The 24,505-nt window shown below is 38.0% G+C and overlaps 1 protein-coding gene and 1 non-coding gene across 3 annotated transcripts; both read left to right on the top strand.

Moving 5' to 3' along the window:
- The first annotated feature begins 15 nt into the window (after positions 1-15).
- On the top strand, positions 16-17,870 carry RWDD4 (RWD domain containing 4). Of its 2 annotated transcripts, XM_058524954.1 has the most exons (7): positions 16-222; positions 4,627-4,707; positions 8,936-9,045; positions 9,134-9,281; positions 10,555-10,672; positions 13,115-13,164; positions 16,023-17,870. In XM_058524954.1, the coding sequence occupies exons 1-7, from the start codon at positions 199-201 to the stop codon at positions 16,053-16,055; spliced, it is 564 nt and encodes a 187-aa protein (XP_058380937.1). In that variant the 5' UTR covers positions 16-198; the 3' UTR covers positions 16,056-17,870. The 2 variants fall into 2 exon arrangements, with proteins under 2 accessions (XP_058380937.1, XP_058380938.1); XM_058524955.1 differs by lacking the exon at positions 4,627-4,707.
- Positions 7,023-7,125, top strand: LOC131394145 (U6 spliceosomal RNA). Its single transcript, XR_009216078.1, has one exon. It is a non-coding gene; the product is annotated as a U6 spliceosomal RNA (small nuclear RNA).
- Positions 17,871-24,505: the final 6,635 nt, after the last annotated feature.

Below are 24,505 nucleotides of genomic sequence, written 5' to 3'. Positions count from 1 at the left end.
CCCCGCCCCCAGCTCCTGTCGTCGCCTGGGCCCTGCCTGAAGGCCGGGGCGCGCGTGACTCTCGTCGGCCCTGGGAAGGGTGTGCCTCTCGACCCGAGGGGGCGGAAGGGGGACGCCCCGGCCTCGGGGCCACTGCTCTCGCTGTGTCTTTGTGGTCGCGAACGCCGTCCGCCCGGGAGGCGCCCCGCGCCCGGCGCGATGAGTGCCAACGAGGACCAGGAGGTGAGTCCCCGGGCTGGGCGCCCCTGTCCCCGCGCAGGCGCGGTGCCACAGCGCCGAGGGAGGGTGGCTGACCCCCTCGAGGCCCGGGTGCAACCCGGCGCCCGGGCGAGCGGCCCGGCACGTGCCCTCGCCCCTGCAGCCGACAGAGCCTGGCTGGGGGGCCCCGAGTGTCCAGGGGTCCTGCGAGGAGAGGCCAGGCCCGAGTGACCCGGTAGGGGTCCGCCTCGGCCTCCCCTCCCCCCGTTTCGCAAACCCCGGGGTCGCCCCAGGTCTCCTTAATAACAAGGATGAGTGTCCTTGGTCTGCGACCCGGTGCACTTGGCTTGCTAACTTGCTCAAATCAGTGTGTTGTTAGCGCTTGTGTACTGAGTTGTGCGTGTGGAATCTGATCCCCTTTAAATTTTAAAGTCTGTTGGCTGGTAGGGAGAGAATTAATTGAGTTGGTCAAATTTCTGGTGGAGGAAGATAATGACACTAGCATCCCCGGTTCCTGGCCATATTGTTTGGTGGAATCATTTATCCATCTCATAGTTGTCGAGTGGTTGTGAGGTCTGTTTTGAGCATACATGTATCACCTGAATTGTATGGTTTATGCTCAGATATTTTCTCGTGAAATGCCACTTTGACGCTGAATCATATGATATTAGAATTGGAGGGGATGCTTCAGGTCATCTCAGGGGGAACCTTCTAATTTTGTAATGTGGGCAGATGAAAAGGGTCTACAAAGGTGAAGCGATTGTCCCAGGGCTGCACAGTGAGTCTGTGGTAGAATCAGGGCTAGAATCCAGTCTCCTAGATAAGAAGTAGTTCTCTCTTCATTTAGAATATATTGCTTGGAAGTTAGCACTTTTACATGATAGATGTAATGAAATCTCTGAATTAGAAGTTACGTTTTTTTCAAGACCCAAAGTCCAACAAGCTAGTTGATATCTAAATCCCTTTTAAATATTCTTGTCAGGTGAGTTTCTAAGCCATGGCGTGAATGGTTCTTACTGTGAAGCATGGAGCATATAGTGTAATGTTTCCCAATGTTCGGCCCATGGACCACAGCCTAGAACCATTTGGGTGGTTGACAGAACAACAAATGCCTGTGCTCTACCTCAGATTTACTGAATCAGAATTCCTGTGGTGGGGCCCTGGGATCTGTTTTAATGATAAAATTCCATTCATCTTCCATGTGACTGATTTTCAGATATTTGAAGACAATTTTCCTGGCCTCCTGTTCTCATACTAATAATTCCTTTTAGCTTTTCTCCGGATATGCAGTCTTTTTACTTCCTTACCTCTCCTGGAATTGTGTGTCTGTGGACAGTTATAAGTTTATTTCTATCCTGTTTTAGAATTGTGGCATCACAGTTTTCTGCAGTTAGAGTTACTGTCAACTAAAATCCTTTAAGTGCTTTATGCCAAGCAATTTGTGTTTCCTCTGCTTTACGTGTAGGTATCTAAGGACAGGTTCTACCTACCCTGTAAAGTTTCATCTTATTAGATTGTTTGTCAAGGACTTTTTGAATTCTTACTTTGCCACCAGCATGACTCACTGTCCCATCAAGTTGTCGTCCACGTATTTGGTAAGCCTGCCTTCAGTTTTTGTTCCTATCCACATTATTAATTAAAATATGGGCAAAGATTGAGGACAGAAGGAGTAGCGCTATATTTTGAGTAAGTTTGTTTGTTCCTATGTAGTCTTCTCAGTTATTCTTGAATCCAGTTGAATTCCTCTATTTTTTTCTGTGAAGGTGGGAAGAGAAACCTGAGGGGCCTTGATGAAATCCAGGCAGACTGCTTTGTGTGTTTCCCTAATGTACCAGTCAGGTTACCCTCTCTAAGAAGGGTTGTTTACATATGTCTTGTTTTGCGGATGCTTACCAAGCCTTCGGGACTCCTCCTTACTCTTCCAGGTTCTCACAAACTATTTCTTTAAAGATCTCTTCTAAAATTTTGTCCATGTAGGTCAAGCTCACCCATCTTTAGTTGGTAGAATTCATGACACACATCTGTTTGAAAACTACAATACGTACCCAAATGTGGTCCGTCTTTGCTTCTCTTCTCAGGAATTGGTCAGTAATCACAACAATGATTGCGTCTTCTCATTTGAAAGCCCACAATAGTCTAAGAAATATTTCCAGCAAGGATTACTAGTTACATTTTCTCTCGAAGTCCTTTTTCCCATCTTGGGTAGATCCTTGTCAAGCTTTTTCTAGCTATCTTTTTTTTTTTTTTTCTTGGTGAGGAAGATTGTCCCTGAGCTAACATGTGTGCCAGTCTTCCTCTATTTTTGTATGTGGGATGCTGCCACAGCATGGCTTGATGACCAGTGTGTAGGTCCAGGCCCAGGATCCAAACCTGCGAACCCGGGCCACCAAAGCGGAGCACAAACAACCACTACACCACCAGGCTGGCCCCCTAGTTATCACTTTTTAAAGTTCTTTTTGAACAAAGCTGGAAGTATCACACTCCCTGATTTCAAAATATACTACAAAGCTATAGTAACCAAAACAGCATGGTACCGGCACAAAAACAGACATACAGATCAATGGAATAGAATCGAAAGCCCACAGATAAACCCACACATCTATGGACAGCTAATCTGCAACAAAGGAGCCAAGAACATACAATGGAGAAAAGAAAGTCTCTTCAACAAATGGTGTTGGGAAAACTGGACAACCACATGCAAAAAAATGAAAGTAGACCCTTACCTTACACCATACACAAACATTAACTCAAAATGGATTAAAGACTTGAATGTAAGACCTGAAACTATGAAAGTTCTAGTAGAAAACATAGGCAGTACGCTCTTCGACATCGGTCTTAGCAACATACTTTCAAGCACCATGTCTGACCGAGCAAGAGAAACGATAGAAAAAATAAACAAATGGGACTACATCAAACTAAAAAGCTTCTGCACAGCAAAGGAAATCATCAACAAAACGAAAAGACAACCTAACAATTGGGAGAAGATATTTGCAAACCATACATCTGATAAGGGGTTAATCTCCAAAATATGTAAAGAACTCATGCATCTCAACAACAAAAAACCTAACAACCCAATTAAAAAATGGGCAAAAGACCTGAACAGACATTTCTCCAAAGAAGATATACAAATGGCCAACAGACACATGAAAAGATATTCAATAGCATTAACTATCAGGGAAATGCAAATCCAAACTACAACGAGATATCACCTCACGCCCGTCAGAATGACTATAATTAACGAGACAGGAAACAACATGTGTTGGAGAGGATGTGGAGAGAAGGGAACTCTCATACACTGCTGATGAGAGTGCAAACTGGTGCAGCCACTATGGAAAACAGTATGGAGATTCCTCAAAAAATTAAGGATAGAACTACCATATGATCCAGCTATTCCACTGCTGGGCATTTATCCAAAGAACTTGAAAACACCAATGCATAAAGATATATGCACCCCTGTGTTCCTTGCAGCGTTATTCACAATAGCTAAGACTTGGAAACAACCTAAGTGCCCATCAAGGGACGAATGGATAAAGAAGATGTGGTATATATACACAATGGAATACTACTCAGCCATAAGAAACGATGAAATCCAACCATTTGTGACAACATGGGTGGACATTGAGGGTATTATGCAAAGTGAAATAAGTCAGAGGGAGAAGGTCAAATACCATATAATCTCATTAAGTAGTAGATAATAACAACAACAAACAAATACACAGAGACAGAGATTGGATTGGTGGTTACCAGAGGGGAAGGGGGGAGGAAGGAGGATGAAAGGGATAATTGGGCACATGTGTGTGGTGATGGGTTGTAATTAGTATTTGGGTGGTGAACATGATGTAATCTATGCAGAAATAGAAGTATAATGATGTACACCTGAAATTTATGCAATGTTACAAACCAATGTTACTGCAATAAACAAAAAAGAAAAAAATAAATAAGTTTTTTTTATTGTTCTTAAGTGTTTTTACAAGTTTTGTATCATTCTGTGGGAAGGATTCCAAATATAAATAGCATATGTAAATAATGGAGAATTATCATGCTTCGTATTTCTCATCTCCAAGTTCAATACTCTGTCTACCCCAGGCTCCTCTTCAGCAGAGTGATAAAGGCCACATGCTCTAGAGTTGCTTTAAACCAAATCTTATTTTCCTCCCTGGTAGAAGGAGAAAATAGTATCTTCTTCACAGGGTTGATGTGAGAATTGAATGAGATAATACACTAAGATGCTTAGCAGTGCCTGGCATGTAGTTTTGAAGTATTAGTATAGTGACGTGTTAGTATATACACGTGTGTTATAAACATCAAAAGCCATATAAGTTAGCCAAGTTTTACATAGTTAAGTGGGCTTGAATCAGAAACTAAATACCCTCTATTTCTAAGCCACTTATACCACTGAACAAAACCCTTCTGATTTATTTCTTTCAGATGGAACTGGAAGCATTACGTTCTATTTATGAAGGAGATGAAAGTTTCCGGGAATTAAGTCCAGTTTCATTTCAGTATAGGGTAAGACATGGCATGAATAGGAGCATTTACTGCTTTGCCAGAAAAGATTAAAGGTTGCTGAAAATGCTGATTTTGTTTTTTAAATTTCGTTTAAATTTATTATGTCTTTGGATTTTCTGAAGCGTTTAAGTGAAAACTCATCACCATGACATCAATTATTTTTAACTTTGAATACTTAACTCAGAACTTTTAAAAACTAAGATAAACTTGTTTTTATTGTAACAATTATAAAATGTTAGAATGGAAGAAACCTTAGAAATTATATGGTTTTGCTTTCTAATCTTAAAGATAACTTCTGTCAGTCATCACTTCCTAAGCTCTGATAGCTGATATGGATAAATATTAGGATTAAAATCCAGGTCTCTATTCTAGGTCTAGTATTCTTTTAACTACGCTATGATATAGTCAAGAAAAGTTGATATTTTCTTAATTCTATATTATCAATATGTGTGAATATTTTTCACATATGTGAAGTGTCAATTTTTCTTTAAAATGGGAGTTACTTATAACTCTGTTTTCAACATGAAACAATACCAGTATTTTATTTTGTAATTAAATAATATAAACCATTTATCCAAATGATTGTAAGTAATAATGTTATGGGAAAATTCTTTTGTAAAAGATTTATGGTCATTAACATTGTCGCCGTTTTAAATAAATCGTATGAAAAATGATCCTTATACATGATTATTATAGACTCACAGGAAATAAATTCTTTGTAGTTACTTCCTTTAGATACTCTCCTCTCTGCTCAGCTCTTCTCAATTCTCTTTCAAACTCAACACTCCTTACACCTCTCCATGTATATAACAACGAAGAGACTTGTAACAGCCAAAGTTAACAGTGGAGTTAAGTTCTAGGCCCTTCTATCTAATCCAGCTGCCTCCCTAGACTTTCCTAATCACTGCCACTCTCCCCTTAGCAGATGGGAGATTGAGGATTCCCCTCTGCTTTCCTAAATGTCTGCATTAACAACAGCAGTGATTTATTGAGCACAGTATACAGGCTGCTGTAGGACCTGTGTGTGTCTCATGGGATGGACACTCTGATGTGTCCCATAGGATGGATATAAGGGGAATGAAAGGAGAGCTTTGGAGACAGTGTGTTGAGAGTCAGAGAACCTAGGGTACGTTCTGGCTGTGTCCTAGTCGGACCCCTCAGTTTCTGTGCAGACTAGTTCAGTAGCTTCCAAAATGGCTCCCCCCCTTAGTTCTTTCTTCAGCTTCCCTTACGCTTCACCATTATCCTCCCAGAGACTACTAGTTAGCCCTCCAAAACACATAGTTAGCCCATTCCGAGTTTCTCTTGCCTATAGAATGAGGATTAAATTCCTTAGCTTGACACTCAAGGCCCTTTGTTTGATTCAAACTCCCTCTCCAAACTTGCGCAGCCACTGCCATCCATCCAGACATAATAGCTTGTTAAATATTTCCCTGCTTTTTTTTTTAATACTGTGCCTTTGGGCACATCATTTGCTCTTCCTCTCACCTCTCATCCGTCACGCATCTTGCTTCTTTAATCTCTAACTCATGCCTCCTCTGTGACATATTTGGGCCACGTCTCCCCTCTCTCCCCTGACTGCAAAGTAGAACTGACCATTCCTCATTTCTTCGTACTTTGTTCTGTCACTTTTGAACTTTTAATCATACTGCAGTTAGTGAGTTTTCTAAACGTCTGTCTCCCTTGAAGACAGGAATGGTCTGTCTCTCTGTGTCTTCGGTACCGAGCAGTGTGGGGATGTGGAGTTTGTTTCCGCACACATCTTGAGTATGGACTCAGTGATTGCATAAAGCAGGGAACTTTTATTACTTTTTAAATATCTCTGTATTTAAAACACAAGCGTAAGCAACTGCGAGGATGTGCAACTATGACATACAACTATCTACTGGGACTTTGGGGAAAAAAAAAAACGAGGAAGATTGGCAATAAATGTTAGCTCAGAGCCGGTCTTCCTCAGCACAAAGAGGAGGATTGGCATGGATGTTAGGTCAGGGCTGATCTTCCTCACAAAAAATAAATAAATAAAACTGTTAAAAAAAAAAAAAACACGAGCATAAACCATTGACGTTAAAAAAAAAAAACACGAGCATAAACCAATGACGTCCATTATGCAGGTACTCAGCTTATATGGGTATATCAACAGATCCCTAAGTTTATTTGACGTAATTTCTAAGTCTCACCTTATGTTGGTACGAGGTGTGATGGAGCGTGAGGAGATGGGAATAAAAAATTCATGGTCATAAAATAAAAGTGAATCAAGTAATAACTTGGGGTAAAAATTTTTTAAATCTTATTGCTGTTGTTTAAAAATAAATATTTTTTTAAAAAAGCAGCACGTATACTAAAAATATTACAGAGGAGATTAGCATAGCCCTGTGCAAGGATGACATACTGATGCGTGAATCATTCTACAGTTTTATTAGGAAATCAGCATTTTACAACCATCCCTGTAATGATTGTTTCAGGCATGGATCATTAATGAATGCTGAAACTTTGGGGTGAAAAGTTGAGAAAGAAGATATTTACACTGTTTTGTAGTATCACCCCACAGATTACTTCTTAATTACAAGATGAAAAAGATACTTTTACATTGAAGAGATTTGGGACTATCACCTTAACCAAGTGATCAAACTTAGTATCACCAGTGATGATTCCAGAAGATCTTATGTGCCTCCTTATGTAATGATACAGGAATATACCACATCACCTATGTAGTATCCTTACCAAAACCATTTAGTCAGAATCTGAACAGAGTAAACAGGGACATTATACAACAAGAAAACTGGCCTACATTGTTTTTGTCATAAAAGACATTTAAAAGGTGGGGGAGAGGGCTGGGGACTGTCCTAAATTAAAGCAAAATAAGAGATTTGACAAGAAAATGTAATCCATGATCCTCCATGGATTATGGATTTGTGGGTTGAGGAGGTGGTTTATTAAAGGATACTTTAGATATGTTTGGGGAACTTTTAATATGGATTATGAATTAGACAGTATTTTTCCATTAATGTTGAATTTCTTGGGCATCATAATGGTGTTATGGTTATAAAGAAGAATGTCCTTATTCTTAGAATATTTTACCCATAAATATTTGAGGATATTTCATGATATCTGCACTTACTTTCAAATGGTCCAACAAAAACCAAAGGAAACAAAGTCACACATGTTGGGGGAGGGAGGTTGATTCTGTACTAGAGAAGAAGAAAGAGAGAGTAGGTGGAGTAAAAGGTATTTGGTGAATAAGATACATGTCAGTGAGTGTTCATTGTTCTGTTCCAGTTTCTGTATAAAATTAAAATATTTCAAAATAAAAAGTTGGGAAGAGAAAAAAAAATAGAGAAGACATCTTTAAATTATTCAGGTGAAGGAGGTCAAAAGGTACACACTTCCAATTATAAAATAAATAAGTCCTGGGGATGTAACGTACAACATGGTGACTATGGTTAATAATACTGTATTGTATAATTGAAGATTGCTAGGAGAGTAGATCTTAAAAGCTCTCATTACAAGAAAAAAAAGTTTGTAACTATGTATGGTGATGGATGTTAACTAGATTTACTGTGGTGATCATTTCACAATATATACAAATATCAAATCATTATGTTGTATGTCTGAAACTAATGTAAAGTTGTATGTCAGTTATACCTAAATAAATAGGAAAAAAATTTATTCAGGAGTTGCTGTTCAGCCTAAGGCATTCCTTTTCCTTATCTTTTTGCCTTTTCCTTTTTTCTCTAAATTTTACATTTTATTTTCTAGTCTCTTGAGATTGTGCTAATGCATATTGATTTACTTATTTTTAATGCCTCATCATTTAGCAATTGAAAAACTTAGGATAAAGATGAGGAATTTCAAGTTTGTAGATTATTATTTTTGTCCATTCTCTTTCTGTTCCCCACTTGATGTCTTATCTTTGTTCTCAGAAACTTTTCATAAAACAAAAAAATATATAAGACATAGCCTTGGTACTGAAAAAAGCTGGAGGGCTGGTCGGAGAGACAGGCCGTGTACATCAAGAAAAGCTGTTAAGACAGACTAGGAATGAGTTAAAAGTCAGGCTGTTTATACTGCCCTCACCCCCTGCTGGGTCTTAGCCCATGCCCCTGAAGTTTTCAAAATATTACGTTTCTAATCTGATCATGAGTGTTGGAAAGAATTCATCATTTTAAAGATAATTTAATGTTCTTTGTATCAGTTTTTACAAGTCTAAGATTTCCCTTTTCTTCAGATAGGTGAAAATGGTGATCCCAAAGCCTTCTTAATAGAGATTTCCTGGACAGAAACATATCCCCAAACGCCTCCAATTATATCTATGAACGCTTTTTTTAACAACACGATGTGAGTAGCGTTTCATTTTCACTGTTTGGTTTTTCTTTAACACTCTCTTTCACTTTTCTCTTAGCAATATATTTCTTGTGCTTTATAGATCGTCAGCTGTAAAGCAGAGTATATTAGCCAAGTTACAGGAGGCAGTGGAAGTTAACCTCGGGACCGCAATGACCTATACGTTGTTTGAATATGCCAAGGACAATAAAGAGCAGTTCATGGAGAATCACAACCCTGTTAATTCTACGGTGAGCATTTGATTGGTTTCTGCCAGATTTTTTTGTTGTTTTGATTTTACTGTGCTAGTAATTAACTGTTACTAGTTACTATCTTTTAAAAACTGGAAGGAGGGGCTGGCCCAGCGGTGTAGCTGTTAAGTTCGCACACTCTTCTTTGGCGGCCCGGGGTTCACAGATTCAGATCTCAGGCACAGACCTACGCACCGCTTATCAAGCCATGCTGTGGCGGTGTCCCATATAAAGTAGAGGAAGATGGGCATGGATGTTAGCCCAGGGCCAATCTTCCTCAGCAAAAAAGAGGAGGATTGGCAACAGATGTTAACTCAGGGCTAATCTTCCTCACAAAACAAAAAAAAGTAGGAGACTTTGTGTTAGATTTAAAGTGAGAGTTACATCTGAGTTAAATAAGAAAAATGAATTTTAGATTTCTTACCATCTATGTAACTTCAAAAATGAAATTTTTGGGCCGGCCCCGTGGCTTAGCAGTTAAGTACGCACACTCCGCTACTCGCGACCCGGGTTCAGATCCCAGGCCTGCACCGACGCACCGCTTGTCTGGCCATGCTGAGGCCACATCCCACATACAGCAACTAGAAGGATGTGCAACTATGACATACGACTATCTACTGGGGCTTTGGGGAAAAAAAAGGAGGAGGATTGGCAGTAGATGTTAGCTCAGAGCCGGTCTTCCTCAGCAAAAAGAGGAGGATTAGCATGAATGTTAGCTCAGGGCTGATCTTCCTCACACACACACACAAAAAAAAGAAATTTTATTCTCTAGATTTTACCCTTCATATAAGACTAGAATACTTCATGGGTCTGCCAAAACTGAGCTATTGCAGAACCAAATATTTTTCAAAATTTGTTTAATGTCTTCATAAAGCTTAGAGAATTTCTTATGTAGTGCTAAAATACGTGTGAAATTACTTTGTCCGTGAGGCTTATTTAATTGTAAATACTCTTGCCACAGTTCAATTTGAAGATGTTGCTGCTTAAGGAAACGTTATTAAATAAGAAAAATAATATTTTATTTCTAGAATTATTTTCAGAAATAACCTTTCTTCTTTCTCAGGGACCTGGTTATAATAATAGAACTAATATGTCCTTTGATGTGAACTTTTAGAAGAGTGAAACCAGTGTGCTAAGGTCACCTGATCTAATAAATGAATATGATAATATGCGATGCTTTTACCTCACAGATCTAAAAATTAGAGGTAGCCATATTTAGTGCAATTCAGTAAGTTTTAAAGCATGAGTCTAAGAATTATTTCTTTTTTTCTAGACATCCATAAGCAATATCATCTCTGTTGAAACTTCTAATACAGCCCCATCAAGTAAGAAAAAAGACAAAAAAGAACAACTTTCAAAAGCCCAGAAACGTAAGCTGGCAGATAAAACAGGTTTGTGTTATTTTCTTTTTCTTTTATAACGCAGATAAATGAGTTGCTTTTTAGTGTGATATGGGTACTTAATAAGTAGATTTAGAAGATTAGCTCTCTATTCTTGGAACACTTGGATCAGAGACGGTCTTAGGTCACAGATATATATTGAAAATATATATTACTGCTCACCACCAGAGGTAACCATCTGAGAAGAAGGTAACTGAGTGGCAAAGTAACTATAAATGAGTCTTAAGATTGAGAAACATAGACTAGTATACAAAAGCGTGTCCTACTTGTACCCTTTCTGACGTGTTCGGGATTTTCCTATTTGTTCACCTCTATAGCAGATATGTGTGTTATTGAAAATTTTTTGAAAAGTAGCTTTTATTTGAAATGAAATCTGGTATACATTAGATCTTAGCACAATAAATAATGTAATGTTTTTGTTTGCAGTTGACTTCTTTATACAACAACAATAAGATTTAAGAATAGAATTCCTGTGTGTCCTAAACCAGAATCGTCTGGTCTGGACCTTTAGAAGAGCATCATAAACTCCAGCTCATATCACCTATAATATTTGATCCCTTTTCTTTATTTAACCTGAATATTTGCAAATTTATATCACCTTGTAACCTTTTTTTCAGTTAAGGAAAATGAGGACATTACCATGTGTGCATATGTACATTTATATACATATACACAAGTGTGTGTATGTATACTTGCGTCTGTATGTGTGTGTTATTGGTGTAAGGTTACAAGCTGCCCTTTATTGAGAAGAATTGACCCTTTTACTTTGGTGAGGAGGTTTAAAATAATGCCCTTTCTTTTATAAAGTGATGGTAGTTTTTTGGTTGTTTATGTTTTATTTAATGTCATCTGTGGCAGAATAAAAAGGTAGCAACTCTCTGTTGGCCCTCAAAACACATTTTTGCAATTATAACAGTTTGCGAAATGAAAAATCTGAGAATGCGTTATACCTAATGTCAAAGCAGCATTAAAGTATAAACAACTAAAGCAGTGAATTGTTAGCCATTATAATCTGTTTTCTAGAATTCTGGCAAATCTGTTTTTGGAATGTTTTAGCATCTGTGTCAGTTAGTTCGTTACCTATTGCATACATAATAACCTATGGTCATTCCCTTTCATTAATCCCTCCCCACCTCCATCTTCTTGATGATGCCCACCTAAAAGTCATTATCTTCCTATAATTATGCTTGAGGAGTTTGTGACTTGGAGCTTGCATTCTAAATAAAACTTAAATGGGACAGTCACAGCACTTTTGGTAAGTTTTGGTTACCAAAGTTGGTGCTCTGCCCTCCTGCCCCTCATAACCAGTAACCAGTGGGATAAGATTTTATTGGCGTGAAGAAGAAAGGAACCATTAGCATCTAAAATTGAGCTCCAGTAATATTGCTTCTCTCCTATAAGAATCATGGGGTTACTTTCTGTTTCCCTTGCTGTGAAATTAATGGTCTTGTTTTGAATGAAGATTTTGAAGGTTTCATAAAATGAGATAAATATAGATTTATTAAGCATAAAGGAAATCAAGTCATTTTAAATAGAAGAATTTTTAGATTGTGTTTATTTACAGTCATGTGTTGCTTAATGATGGGGATGCCTTCTGAGAAAGGCATCAGGCGATTTCGTCCTTGTGCGAACATCATGGAGTAAACTTACACAAACCTAGATGGTATAGCCTCTACACACCTAGGCTGTATAGTACTAATCTTACGGGACCACCATCGTATATGTGGTTCATCGTTGACTGAAACATCGTTATGTGGCACATGACTATATTAAACTCTGCTTTAAATTTGAATATTCTATTGAAAGAATGATATGAGTTTGTAAATTAGAAATTCTGATATAAAGGTTGAGCTTGTTTTCAAGCCCTTCCAACAGATTAAAGCCCTGTTTAAAGAATGTCAGATTAAATAATGAATATTTTATCAGAGCACAGCAGTTTAATAAATAAGTCTACCAGGCCTCCTCCTTGGCTTGAAGCCAGACGTTTGTTCATAAGGCATTTTGTCTTGAACCTGACTTGCTAGTGTGAAGCACTAACTCATGAAACAGTGAGTAAGCCAGGACCTTGTGCAAAGCAGTAGAATCTTTGTGCAAACACGTGAAACTACTAAGCTGATTGGCTGCGCTTGCTGGTGTTACCAGCTCACCTCCATACGTTTTCCTTGATGTCAGGTTTTGTCTTGAATGGAAATAGGGGAATGTGAAGTGGGGGGTACACCTGAAACGTTTGGCAGCTATTCCTGGGAGAACAATGCTTTCAGTTCACAATGATGATAGACTATTTTTCCAACTTAGTAATATGTGATTTAGGTTTTTGATCTATTTGTTGTGTAGAATAGTATATAAAATCTTTATTATTATTATTAAAATATTAATGAATTAAACAATTACTAATTGGTCTTAGAAATCAAGTTAACTGTTTTTATCCTCTAGATCACAAAGGAGAACTTCCTCGAGGATGGAACTGGGTTGATGTGGTGAAGGTATATAATGTTTATATTCTAGTCTTCAAAAATTGTTATAACTGTTGCCATCAAATAATGAAATTTGTATTTTTCCATTTTCTCCCCCTCAACCTTTGGATTTTACTGGGATGTCTGTTTCCTTTTTTACATTCAGCATGTAAGTATTTTTGAAATATCCTTCACATTCTTCTCTTCCCTGTACCTTCAGTTTTAGATTTTCTTTTTTTAAATAGTGGAAAATCTGTAGAAGTAAGTTATAACTACAATAAAGTTTAACTGTATATGTAAGTACATCTTAAGAATGGACATGTTTAAATATGACTATAAGTTAGTTACAATATGGAAACTGAAGAAACAAGTCACAGAAAGGAATGCTTTGATTTCTCAGTAGAAATTATAGAAATTAAGTATTTTTTTAGGGCAGACCCTAGATGTAGTTTCCCATCTTTATCGAGAAGGATTTTCTGTTTTTGTTGTTTAAAATTATTTGCTTTCCATTTTGAATTTTTTTTTGCCAACTTAATGTTTCTCTGGCATTATTTGTAGTTTCAAATATATTAAACTGATATTTAACACAGTAAGTTAATTCTCTTTGTAGGACTTCATGAAATGAGTTTTGCATGCCAATTAGTGCCACTACTGCTGTGAGAAGTAATTAATATGATCCAAGGGTAGTTAAAGATTAGGATTTTAGTGAGGACCTACAAATATGGGTAATTTACAAGCAGTATATTCTTCAAGTTTATTTTAAAGTCAGCTGTTTGGACCGTGGGATGCCTTTTCTATAGAAACCGTTTAAAATAATCTTTGTGCGTCTAAAATCTGGTATAAAAGTATTACCTGGCAGTAGGGAGCCCTGAGCTGTGATGGGAATAAAGAAACAGTATTTCTTCTCACCTTCTTGGGCGAGAAGCTGACCGTATACAGGATTTCTGTATGGGTGAAGCTTCTCTGGCATTCTCTCATTTGCTCGGGTCCCCTCCACTGGTGCTTGATAGCTACTTCGTGTTGTCCGGCTAAGTCTGTTCTCGAAATGCTCCATGCTCCAGACTGAGCTATTCCCTAAATCAGGATGAGAATGCATCTTTTCAGTGCAGCAGATCTCAGCTGAAAGGGAGAGGAAAAAGAATCTGACTAATCCAAAGATGATAGAGCGCCTTCTTCCCCAGCTCCAGAAGTTCAGGTTTTTGTTTGTTTTTAAGAGAGTCCTTGTTAATATAAATTAGAATTAAAAATTAAATTAGAAATTAGAATTTTGGGCCGGCCCCGTGGCTTAGCGGTTAAGTGCACGTGCTCCGCTGCTGGCGGCCCGGGTTCGGACCCCGGGCGCGTACGGACGCACCACTTCCCCGGCCATGCTGGGGCCGCGTCCCACATACAGCAACTAGAAGGATGTGCAGCTATGACATACAACTATCTACTGGGGCTTTGGGGGAAAAACTAAATGAATAAATAAAAAATTAAAAAAAAAAAAAGAAATTAGAATTTTAAGCTACAAAAGAAAGTAAAATGTAAATAATCCAGTAATCTTGGGAGATGGGGAAAGATATTTTTAAGAAGGAGGTTACCACCCAGACACAGTTTGGACTCAGAATCCAATACCCTAAGCTACTGGTTCCCCAGTGTGGTCTTTGGACCCCTGGAAGGTCCTGAAGGCTCTCTCAGGGGGTCTGCAAGGTCAGAACTATTCGCATTGTAATATTAAGGTGGTGTTTGCCTTTTTACTCCTTCTCTGATGAGTGTACAGTGGCATTTACCAGGGGCTGCGTGACATGTGGTGATGCCATTACTAATATTCTTCTGTAACAGCACTAATAGAATGCGTGCTTTTATATTCTTGTGTTTTCTATAATTTTCTAAGGTAGTAAGTAAGTTTAGGATCTAAGTATTTGCATTTTTATATTAACTCAGTTTGTTCTTAGTACTTGTGCTGTGTTCTTATTAGCTGTCTCCCATTATACCTGCCTTACTGTAGAAGCAGATCTGTGAAAACCCAGCTGTCTTCTACTGAGCTAGATAATGAGATTTGCCAAAATGTAAAATAACACTACTCTTTGCCTTAAGTTTTTGTTGCTGTTTTAAAAAATGCAGTTTTTTATTTAAAAAAATGTTACCGGATTATCATATAATGGGTTTATTGTTATTTTTACATGAATTAAATTTCTTAGTTTTAATTTTAAATGCAGTAGGTATAACTTACATTTTTGAAAAAGCTCTTTAGGATTCTCAACTTTTAAGAGTGGAAAGAGGTCCTGGGGCCAAAAGGTTTGAGAACTGCTACCCTTAACAGTTTCTGCTTTTTACAGCTCTCCACATTCTCTGGGGTTCTTGGGGTTTGGGTTAAATGGGGATTTTTTAGTGGCTGGGTTTTTATTCTGGTCAGAATTACCTTTGTGTTCTTTGGGGATTTTATCTGTCCCCCGCCCATTTGCCAACTCCTGCTGTAGACTATACTTTAAGAATTGTCTGATTAAGATGATGAATGTCTTATGTTTTTTATCACAACTAAAAATTTTAGAAATTAAAAAAAGAATTTATTGTTTATAATAGAAAACAGAAATAGAAGATATCATTCATTTTATAAATGACACCTTTTATATAATCTTGATTCCAATTTATATATCTTGGAAAGCTTCAAGGGACTTTTTTGCCCCCTTTTTCTGTTGAGGTTATATTTGTAAAGAATCCTTTTTAAAGTAGCAAAGCCTGAAGTTGAAAAGTAATTGTGTGTGGTAAAAGCTGTACATGGCTTAGTTACTGGAACCTTGTCGTCTGTTCTCTTAACTAAATATTTACGTTTGATGTTAAGTGGAAATAATGAACTCATAATTTGATAGCTTCAACTTGTTAAACATTTCTTTTACCTTTTTTTATAGTTAAGCAAAACTGGCTCTAAAGATGATGAATAGTGCTTGGAATTTGAGACAAGAGAAGAGCATCCTTTAAAAAGTAAACTGGGTTCAAAATCTTTTTGTTACTCTTCTGGTATTGAGGTGGCTTTTTATAAAACACATTTTTGTTTTGTATGTTTCTTACATAAAAAATGTTTTAAGCTGAACATGAAGAGATCTGGTTGTATTAAATTATTTTCACAAACTTGCCTTAATAAAAGGTGAAAATGTTACTGTTTAGAATACTTTATGAAGCCTGTTGAGCTTTGGAAATGGACAAATATGGGGGAATAAAAAAATAATGAATGTTAATTTATATCATCTTATTCTAGTGGACGTGATTTTTTTTTAAAGGAATAGGAAGCCCTTTTCAAACTCTCATCCCAGTGGAGCAGAATGCTGAGTGAACAGTTACTCCACAGCCTGACCCACATTAATAGGCTTCTTGTCTCAATAAAGTCTTCTTCTCTTCTTTCTCTTAGTTACTGAAGCATAAATTGCTTCAGAGAAATTTAAATACTGGTATTTGAACTTTATACATAATATTCTTTGTAGTTCCTTTTAATTTTCCAAGGGTGAACTGCTTCTCTTTAATAAATATCTGTTTATTCTGTTCTCTTGGTTTGGGTCACAGTGTTTGATCATGAGGGCTTTCAGTGGTATGTGCACCATGAAAATATAAAAACAAATCTGCCAAATACATTAGAAGGCGTTTGAATAGAAGTGCTGATTCCTATTGAAGACATTTCTCTTTGTTGCATTTACCAAGATGGGAGTAAAAGACGCCTTAATGTTTAATTTTTGTATTGTTGGAGACAATGGTTTTAATAGATTCCTATTTATCTGCTATTATGTATTTTTAGTTGTTTGGTAACTGAGGTCTTCTAAATGGTTTAACATAAAACCACATTTTAAGTCTTGTTGCTTTTCAAGTATCCAAATGTATTTCTCAGCCCAAGCATCTTTGTAGTAATAGATATAGAAGCCTTTCAAATGCTGAACTGTGGTACATGTTTGTTGTTTTTTAAATCATTAATAGAGGAGACTATTAGTACAGTTTTACCAGGAAGTTATTGACGTGTATGTATGATTTACAGTGATTCTGTATATGCTCCCCAGCCTTAAAAACACTTAGCACTGCTCTGTGGTGTCTGGAAGGGTAGATTGTTGGTTCCTCCAATTATACCTGTGCAGCTTAGGTCTCAGTTTTTAAAGAATAATGAACTTTTAGAGAAATTTCCTTAACACAAGAGCAATTTGAATTGTATCCATGCTTTTTACTGGGTTAACATTAGCTTCAGTTAAATAGTTTGAATTGTTAAGTATAATTACAGTGAAGAAGTTTAATCTCATTTTCAAAAGCTGAATCACATTTTATTTCTTGAGCTAATATGATAGAAACATTAAACTTCAGAACCACTGGGGTATACCAACTTTTGTTTTGGGATTGTGTGTGTAGTTTTTGTTGTGTTGATTTATTTGCTTATTTTTTAAAAAAGCTGAAACGGCCACATCTGCTAGTGGGAGAAAATACTTTGTTTTGCTGTGAAGCTTCTGAAGTTGTTCAGGCTTATCGTGGTTCATAGATTACAAAGAATAGTGCTAGTTTAATGCCAGTGAGCTATTTTTACTCTTTTTATATGAAATGTACAAATTTCAGGGGGTGATGGTGGCAGTGGTGCCTCCTACTACCTTATGTAAAACACTTGAACATCCTCATCAATACTGCCATCATCTGCTTAATACTCCTGGTATATTTTCTCAAAGTCTGTTTACTTAAAAATTATATGAAGTGACATAATTAATGAGCAATAAAATCTGAATTGCACACAATGATTTTTCTACCTGTTTTATTTCAGATCACTTGAGAGAGTTGTTGATTTTATAAATCTGCATAGACTTGTAGCGCAAGATGTACCCTCTTGCTAGAAATTGTTCAAAATGTTGGATTAAAAAATATATTTTTTTAAATGAGCTGACAAGAAACTAAGAAATACCTAGAGTCTAAAAAATTAAATGAATGTTGGAACCTTGAGGTTAAGGACAGCTTCAGTTTTCACAGCTTCAGGGGACCCTGAAGACAGGAGGTGAAATCCAGGATCAGCCCAGGGTAAGGAGTCACACATGCACATGTGTGTGCGCGCACACACACACACGGCATGCACAAGTCTGAAACCTCTCCCTCAGCGGGGACCCTGAGGAAGAGTTCCTGTCTTGAACTTTGGGTCTAGATGGGGTGGTAAAATGTAAATATACATGCATGTATTCTCCTGACCACTTAGAACAAGTTACCTCGCACTTGGATTTCAGCTCCAATTCCTCCCATGTAGGTGTTCTAAACAACCCTCAAGCCAGGATTTTAGTTTAAAGTGGTACCAAGTGGGTAGCATCTCTGGGCAACTGGTAGAAATGACCACAAATCTGCTCTGGAAGAACTCACCTTTAACCCAGGCCTCAAAGAAGCCCCACGAGTAGAGTGCGTGGAATGTGCGCTGTTGGTCAGTGCACGGAAGCAGGGTGTTATGAGAGCATGCTGAAAAGAATGGGGAATAAGGGCCTGGAGCATATATTGATAGTACAGACTCTGAAGTGTTAAGAGGAAATTGAGGAAGGAGCAAGAAACTATTAAAAATCCTCAAGCAGATTTGGAAAAGAACCAAATAGAACTTCTCAAAATGAGAAAGAAAATCATTGAAATTAAAGTTACAGAGGAAGAGGAGTATTGCTTGCGAAGTGTACTTTGGCAAATGAGAAGTGTATAAATACCCTGTGGAATGAAAGGAGCACTACACTTGCATTTTGGATTTTCTCTCTATTGTAGCATGAGAGTCTCAGTCATTCCCCGTCCTTTCTCCACAGGCCCCAGCATTCTAGGTTAGTTGGGTGACTCACGCTTTCACGAAGCTCTGCTTGATACCATGCGTGTGCCTGCCCTGCGCCTTGTTTCAGAAGAGAACAATTGTGACAAGGAATCGGCCAGCACTTCCAGAGGACTGTCTGTGATAGCTTTAAAAATAATTAATAGATTAAAAATCATGCTATGTAATAATAGAGAGTTGTTTTATTTGTTTTGCCATTGTATATTATTCCACAGAGGAAAGAATAGAACAAGAGGCATTATCTGGTAGGGGTTACCTGGTACTCTATGATTCTGTATTTCAGTGTTTTCAATTGTGTCTCAAAATAATAAGGAAGTGATGTATGATCTCAAGTGTTCTTAAAACTGCAGTTTGTGATCCATTCATGAAGAAATTAATTGAGGCTGTTTACCAGCAATTTTTCTAAAGGATTGGAAGAGAATAGAATTGAACAAAAGTGCCAGCGTATATACTACATGCTGTAGGGGTATTTTATGTGTGTGAAACTTGTTTCAGTTTTGGCTGTGTATGTGTGGGTACTAGGTAAAATTTATTTCTTAAACTAAGTCATGGCAAAGAAAGAGTTTCAAAGCTGCTGATCAGAGCATGCAAAAGATGCAACAAATTTTATATGAAAATTGTTAATTTTTAGAAATACAAAATGTGCTTTTCAAAATACCAAGAACATTTGCTGTTGATTTTGCGTTATTCCTCAAGACCAATTGAGGAAAGCTATGTTGCATAGTATAATGGGGAAGGAGCAATACGTTTGATTTAGAGTAGGTTCTTTTAATGACTTCGTAAATTTGTAATAATGAAAAGTCTTTTCTTCTCTCCCCCACCTCAGCCCCCCCAGTAATGAAAATTCTTGCATGACAATTTTTGCTTATATGAAGAACTGAAGAGATCATATAAGAGCTAATGCCTGAATAAATAATTTTAGTAGCTTTAATTTCTTACCAATAAGAACCCAAAATAAATTTAGTTCGCTTTTCCAATCATTTCTAGAGGAATAATCATTTTCTTCCTGAGTTTCCTATATAAATCTACTTTCCAAAATGTCAGGCTGATGGCCTTGCAGGACATATGGTCATGTCCAAAATGTCCATGACCATATTTGGTCTGTGACAAATGGTTTTGGACAGGACCAAATATCAAAGACCTTTTGGCGTGGACCCAATGTCTCCATGGACGTTTTGGACAGGACATAAGATGACCAGATATCAGGGACCCTTTGGCATGTACCAAATGTCTGATGAATGTTTTAAACAGGACCAGGTGTCTGCTAATCAGCTGATGGTGGTGACAAAATAGGAAACACTCCCACCCCTGCCCATTTCCCCCTATTTTTTACTGCTGGCATCTGGGAAGTTCTAAGTGACCCTGCAAGTTTCTCTGCGGTCTCCTGGAGCTACACTATGTCCTTTTCTGTGGCTTCCACAAAGATTTGGCCTGTTGGGACACTATTCTTGATATTTTAAATAACAAGCCATCTCTATGCTCAGTTCCTTCTCCTTTCATTAACAAAAGAGAATGCAACTTAGAAAAGGAAACTGTTCACAGGAAAAAAATGCAGATGAAAACATTTGGCTTCATAATTAAGTGGTTAGAAATTAAGCTTGAAAGCCTTAATCTTATGACAGTGTTTAGAGTACAGAAAGATAAGGAGAAAGGTTTTCATGTAATATGTGGAATTACAGAGGACCAGTCATACTGTGTGTAGACTGAAGACCTTCCTCTGATGTGCTCACACTTCATTCTCCTGCTCCCATTGCAGGGTGAAACTGAATATTTGTTTTTACAGAGGGCAGGTGGTATTCTGAATGACTTACTATCCAACTCATTTGTGAAGGAACATACCAACTTTTGGACCTTTGCATCCTGGGAAAATGTTAATCCCTCTGTAACCGTGGGCACTCCAGGACCAGTTCAACTGACCCCATCTTATCAACAGAGTAGGTAAGAGTGGTTATTCAGGAACTGACACCCTTGTCCGGTTCAGACCGTTTGAGACCACCAACCCATCAAGTTGGCCCCAGGCAAATGCTCGATAAGTTACCTTTTGACATCAAGGAGCTAAAAACTTCAACCTCAGATCACGGTAACGCCACCATTTTGTGAACGTGTCCTATGAAGAGGCATGAAGCTTGACTACACTTGCGCAGATCATCAATTATCTCTCTTCTTACCTCCAATCATCTCTCTCCACACTTTAGACCGCCCTACCCTTCATCTCATAAATTTTGCCCCAAACCCTGGATTGGGAGACAGATCTGAGAGACATGCCCTTGTCTCCTTGCAGATCAATCTCGCAAAATAAAGCTGATTTCTTTCCCAAAAGCTGATGTCATAATAATTGGCTTTTTTAATGTGCATCAGGCAAGAGAACCCCAATTTTGTGCAGCAACACTGCTGAGGTTTCAGTGGAAGCAAACACTTTTTATTAATCCCTACATTCCTTTCACTGTCTGTTTTGTCCTGTAAATTCACATCTTTTTCAAATTCTACCCAATAGTATGATTTTTTTAAAAACAGCAAAATGAAAGAAATTAAAAACTGTTGAAACTTTTTCCTTCTTTTTTCTGTTCTATTTGTCTAAGGATCACTAAATCTAGAATTGGTCAGTTTGCCATTTCACTTGATAAATGCTGAATACACTACCTAAATATTTCTTACCTTCCAGGGGCTGCTCAAAGATAACCTTTCAAATTGATGGATGTTAGTTATTTAAATAAAGTTTTCTTTTGTATGTCAATGTTTTAAAATTCCTTATTGAATTTTAATTTTTATCAAAGTCATACGTATAGGTGGTTTTAGAAGTCAAATAGGTCTACAAGGCTTTTAGTGTAAAAAGACCATTTTCCCTGCCACACTCCTCCCCCCGATTCCCACTCCACATAGGTACTGCTTTCAACAATTTTGAGCTGAACCTGGCCCAGCAGACCCTGGTCTGCGGTCTGCCGCTGTCTGTGACCTCGGCTCCCATGACCGTCCACCATGCTCCTGCCTTATGGCCTTTGCTCCGCTCGTGCGTCTGCCTGGGACTCTTTCCCTCAGGTAGTCACACGGTTAACTCGTTCGCCAGACCTTCACTCGTTCACCTTCGGATCTTTCCTCCAAGTCTGTTTTTCACCCTGAGTGAGGTAGAAAGCCTCTAGAGGGTTTCCCCCCAACTTCATTGAGATATAGTTGTCATAATCATTGTGTAAGTTTAAGGTGTAAAGTGTGATGATTTAATACACTTACTATTGTGCAATGATTACCACAATATGATTAGCTAACACCTCCATCACCTCACATAATTATTTTTGTGTGTGTGGTAAGAACATTTAGGATCTACTCGCTTAGCAACTGTCAGGTGTGTAATACAGCATAGTTAATTGTAATCACCAAGCTGTGCATTAGGTCCCCAGAACTTATTCATCTTACAGCTGGAAGTTTGTCCCCTTTGACCAACATCTCCCCAGTTCTCCCTACCCCCCAGCCCTTGGCAGCCACCAGTCTGTTTCTGTTTCTGTTTCTGTTTCTATGAGTTGGGCTTTTTTAGATTCCACATACAAGTGAGATCATACAGTATTTGTCTCTCTCTGTCTGGCTTATTTCATTGAGCCATGATGCCTTCGAGTTCCATCGGTGTTGACGCAAATGGCAGCGTTTCCTTCTTTCTCATGATTGAATGATACTCCATTGTTTGGAGGGTTTTCAGCAGAGGAGTGAGGCAATCTGACTTATGTTTGAACAGTTTATTATGGCTTCCGTGTTGTGAATTGACTGAAGCAAGAGGGAAGACAGGGAGACCAGTTAGGAAGCCATTGCAGAAACGTGGGTGAAAATAATGATGGCTGGAACTGGGGTGGGAGGTGGAAGTGAGTGAGAACTGATCAGTGTCTGGATATATACTGCAAGTACAGCTGACAGGATTTGCTAGTGGACCAGATGAAGGATGTGGGAGAGACACGCATCAAAAATGACTCCTAAGTTTTTGACCTGAGTAATTGCAAAAAATCAATTGATAGAGATATTAATTCTCCTCAAATTATTCTATAAATTTAAGGTAATCTCAGTGAAATTGCAACTCGATTTTTAAAAGAAAGAAACAAGCTGATCCAGAAGTTCTCAAGGAAAACTAAGCATAGTAGAATAGCCAGAAAAAATGTTGAAAAACAAGGGTAATAAGGCGAGGTTAGTTCTACCAGTTAATAAAACATTTCAAGCAACAGGAATTAAAGTGATAAGGTGCTGGCATCTGCTCCCATCAATGAAATAAAATAGAGTCCAGAAATAGACCTAAATATAAGCAGAAATTTATGATAGCTCTGTAGAAAATATAATTTCTTCAATAAATGGTATTATGACAACTGGTGGATAGCCACCTAGGGGGAGAAAAGACCTGCCTTTCTCACACTTTACATAATAGTAACTTCCTCACAGAAAAAAGAAAATGTTGGAGAGTCTTAAATGTACCATTTCAGGATGAGACGACCTTCCTTAAGTAGGACACAAAACTCTGAAGCCATAAGGAAAATGCTAAGTTTGATGACATAAAAGTGAAAAAATTCTGCATGAAAAAAATTTCCATAAATAAGATAAACAACAAACTTACTTTTTCTTTTTGAAAGAAAATTTAATTTTTGAAAGCAAAATTACTTTCAATATATAAGTGATATATATAAAAAGCTCTTAGAAATTATCAAGAAAAAGAACAACAATGTAATAGAAAAATGAGCAAAGAATGTGACAGTTTCAGAAAAGGAATTGTAAATGACTGTAAACAGAAAGACGTTCACACCATAATAAGAAATTAATTAAAACTACAATGAGATTCCATTTTTCTCCTATGCTTGGCGAAGACTGAAAGATTTGGTAACACTGTTTTTGAAAGTGTGGGAAAACAGGTTCTCTCTTACAAAGTTTTTTAAGTATAAAGTGATACAAATTTTATGAAAGACAATTTAGCAATATCTATCAAAATCGCCAAGGCCTTTGGTCCTGAAATTCCACTTCTGGGAATTATTCCCACTTCTATACTTGTCTGTGTGTGAAATGATCCGTGTGTGTGGATAACGTCTGGTGTAATTCCTTGCCCATAATCAGTATCAGTTAGTATCAATAGGTATATCCTGGGTGAAAGGCACCAGATTGGGTCTGGGATCAATTAGAGGCTGTGTGGTAGAGTGAAAAGCACATCACTTCAGAATCAAGGAGATGTATTGCAGTGTATGCTCTACCACATTAGTTGTGTGGCTTTAAGAAAATGATGTCTCTCAGCCTCCAGTACTTCGATTATAAAATGGAGAATTGTTGGGCCAGCCCCGTGGCTTGGCGGTTAAGTGTGCGCGCTCCGCTGCTGGCGGCCCAGGTTCGGATCCCGGGCGCGCACCGACGCACCACTTCTCCGGCCATGCTGAGGCCGCGTCCCACATACAACAACTAGAAGGATGTGCAGCTATGACATACAACTATCTACTGGGGCTTTGGGGGAAAAAAAAGAAAAAAAAAAAAGAGAATTGTTGGGAGAGGCATCCACCATGGGGCCCGAGGACCCCGCATGTCCTTGCTGAGAGTGCCAACCTGCGAGGCCTTCCCATCCTCTGACCCCAAGCCATTCAT

This window comes from Diceros bicornis, chromosome 29, assembly GCF_020826845.1.
Source record: "Diceros bicornis minor isolate mBicDic1 chromosome 29, mDicBic1.mat.cur, whole genome shotgun sequence".
Taxonomy (NCBI): Eukaryota; Metazoa; Chordata; class Mammalia; order Perissodactyla; family Rhinocerotidae; genus Diceros; species Diceros bicornis.
This window is presented reverse-complemented; position numbering and strand designations above follow the sequence as displayed.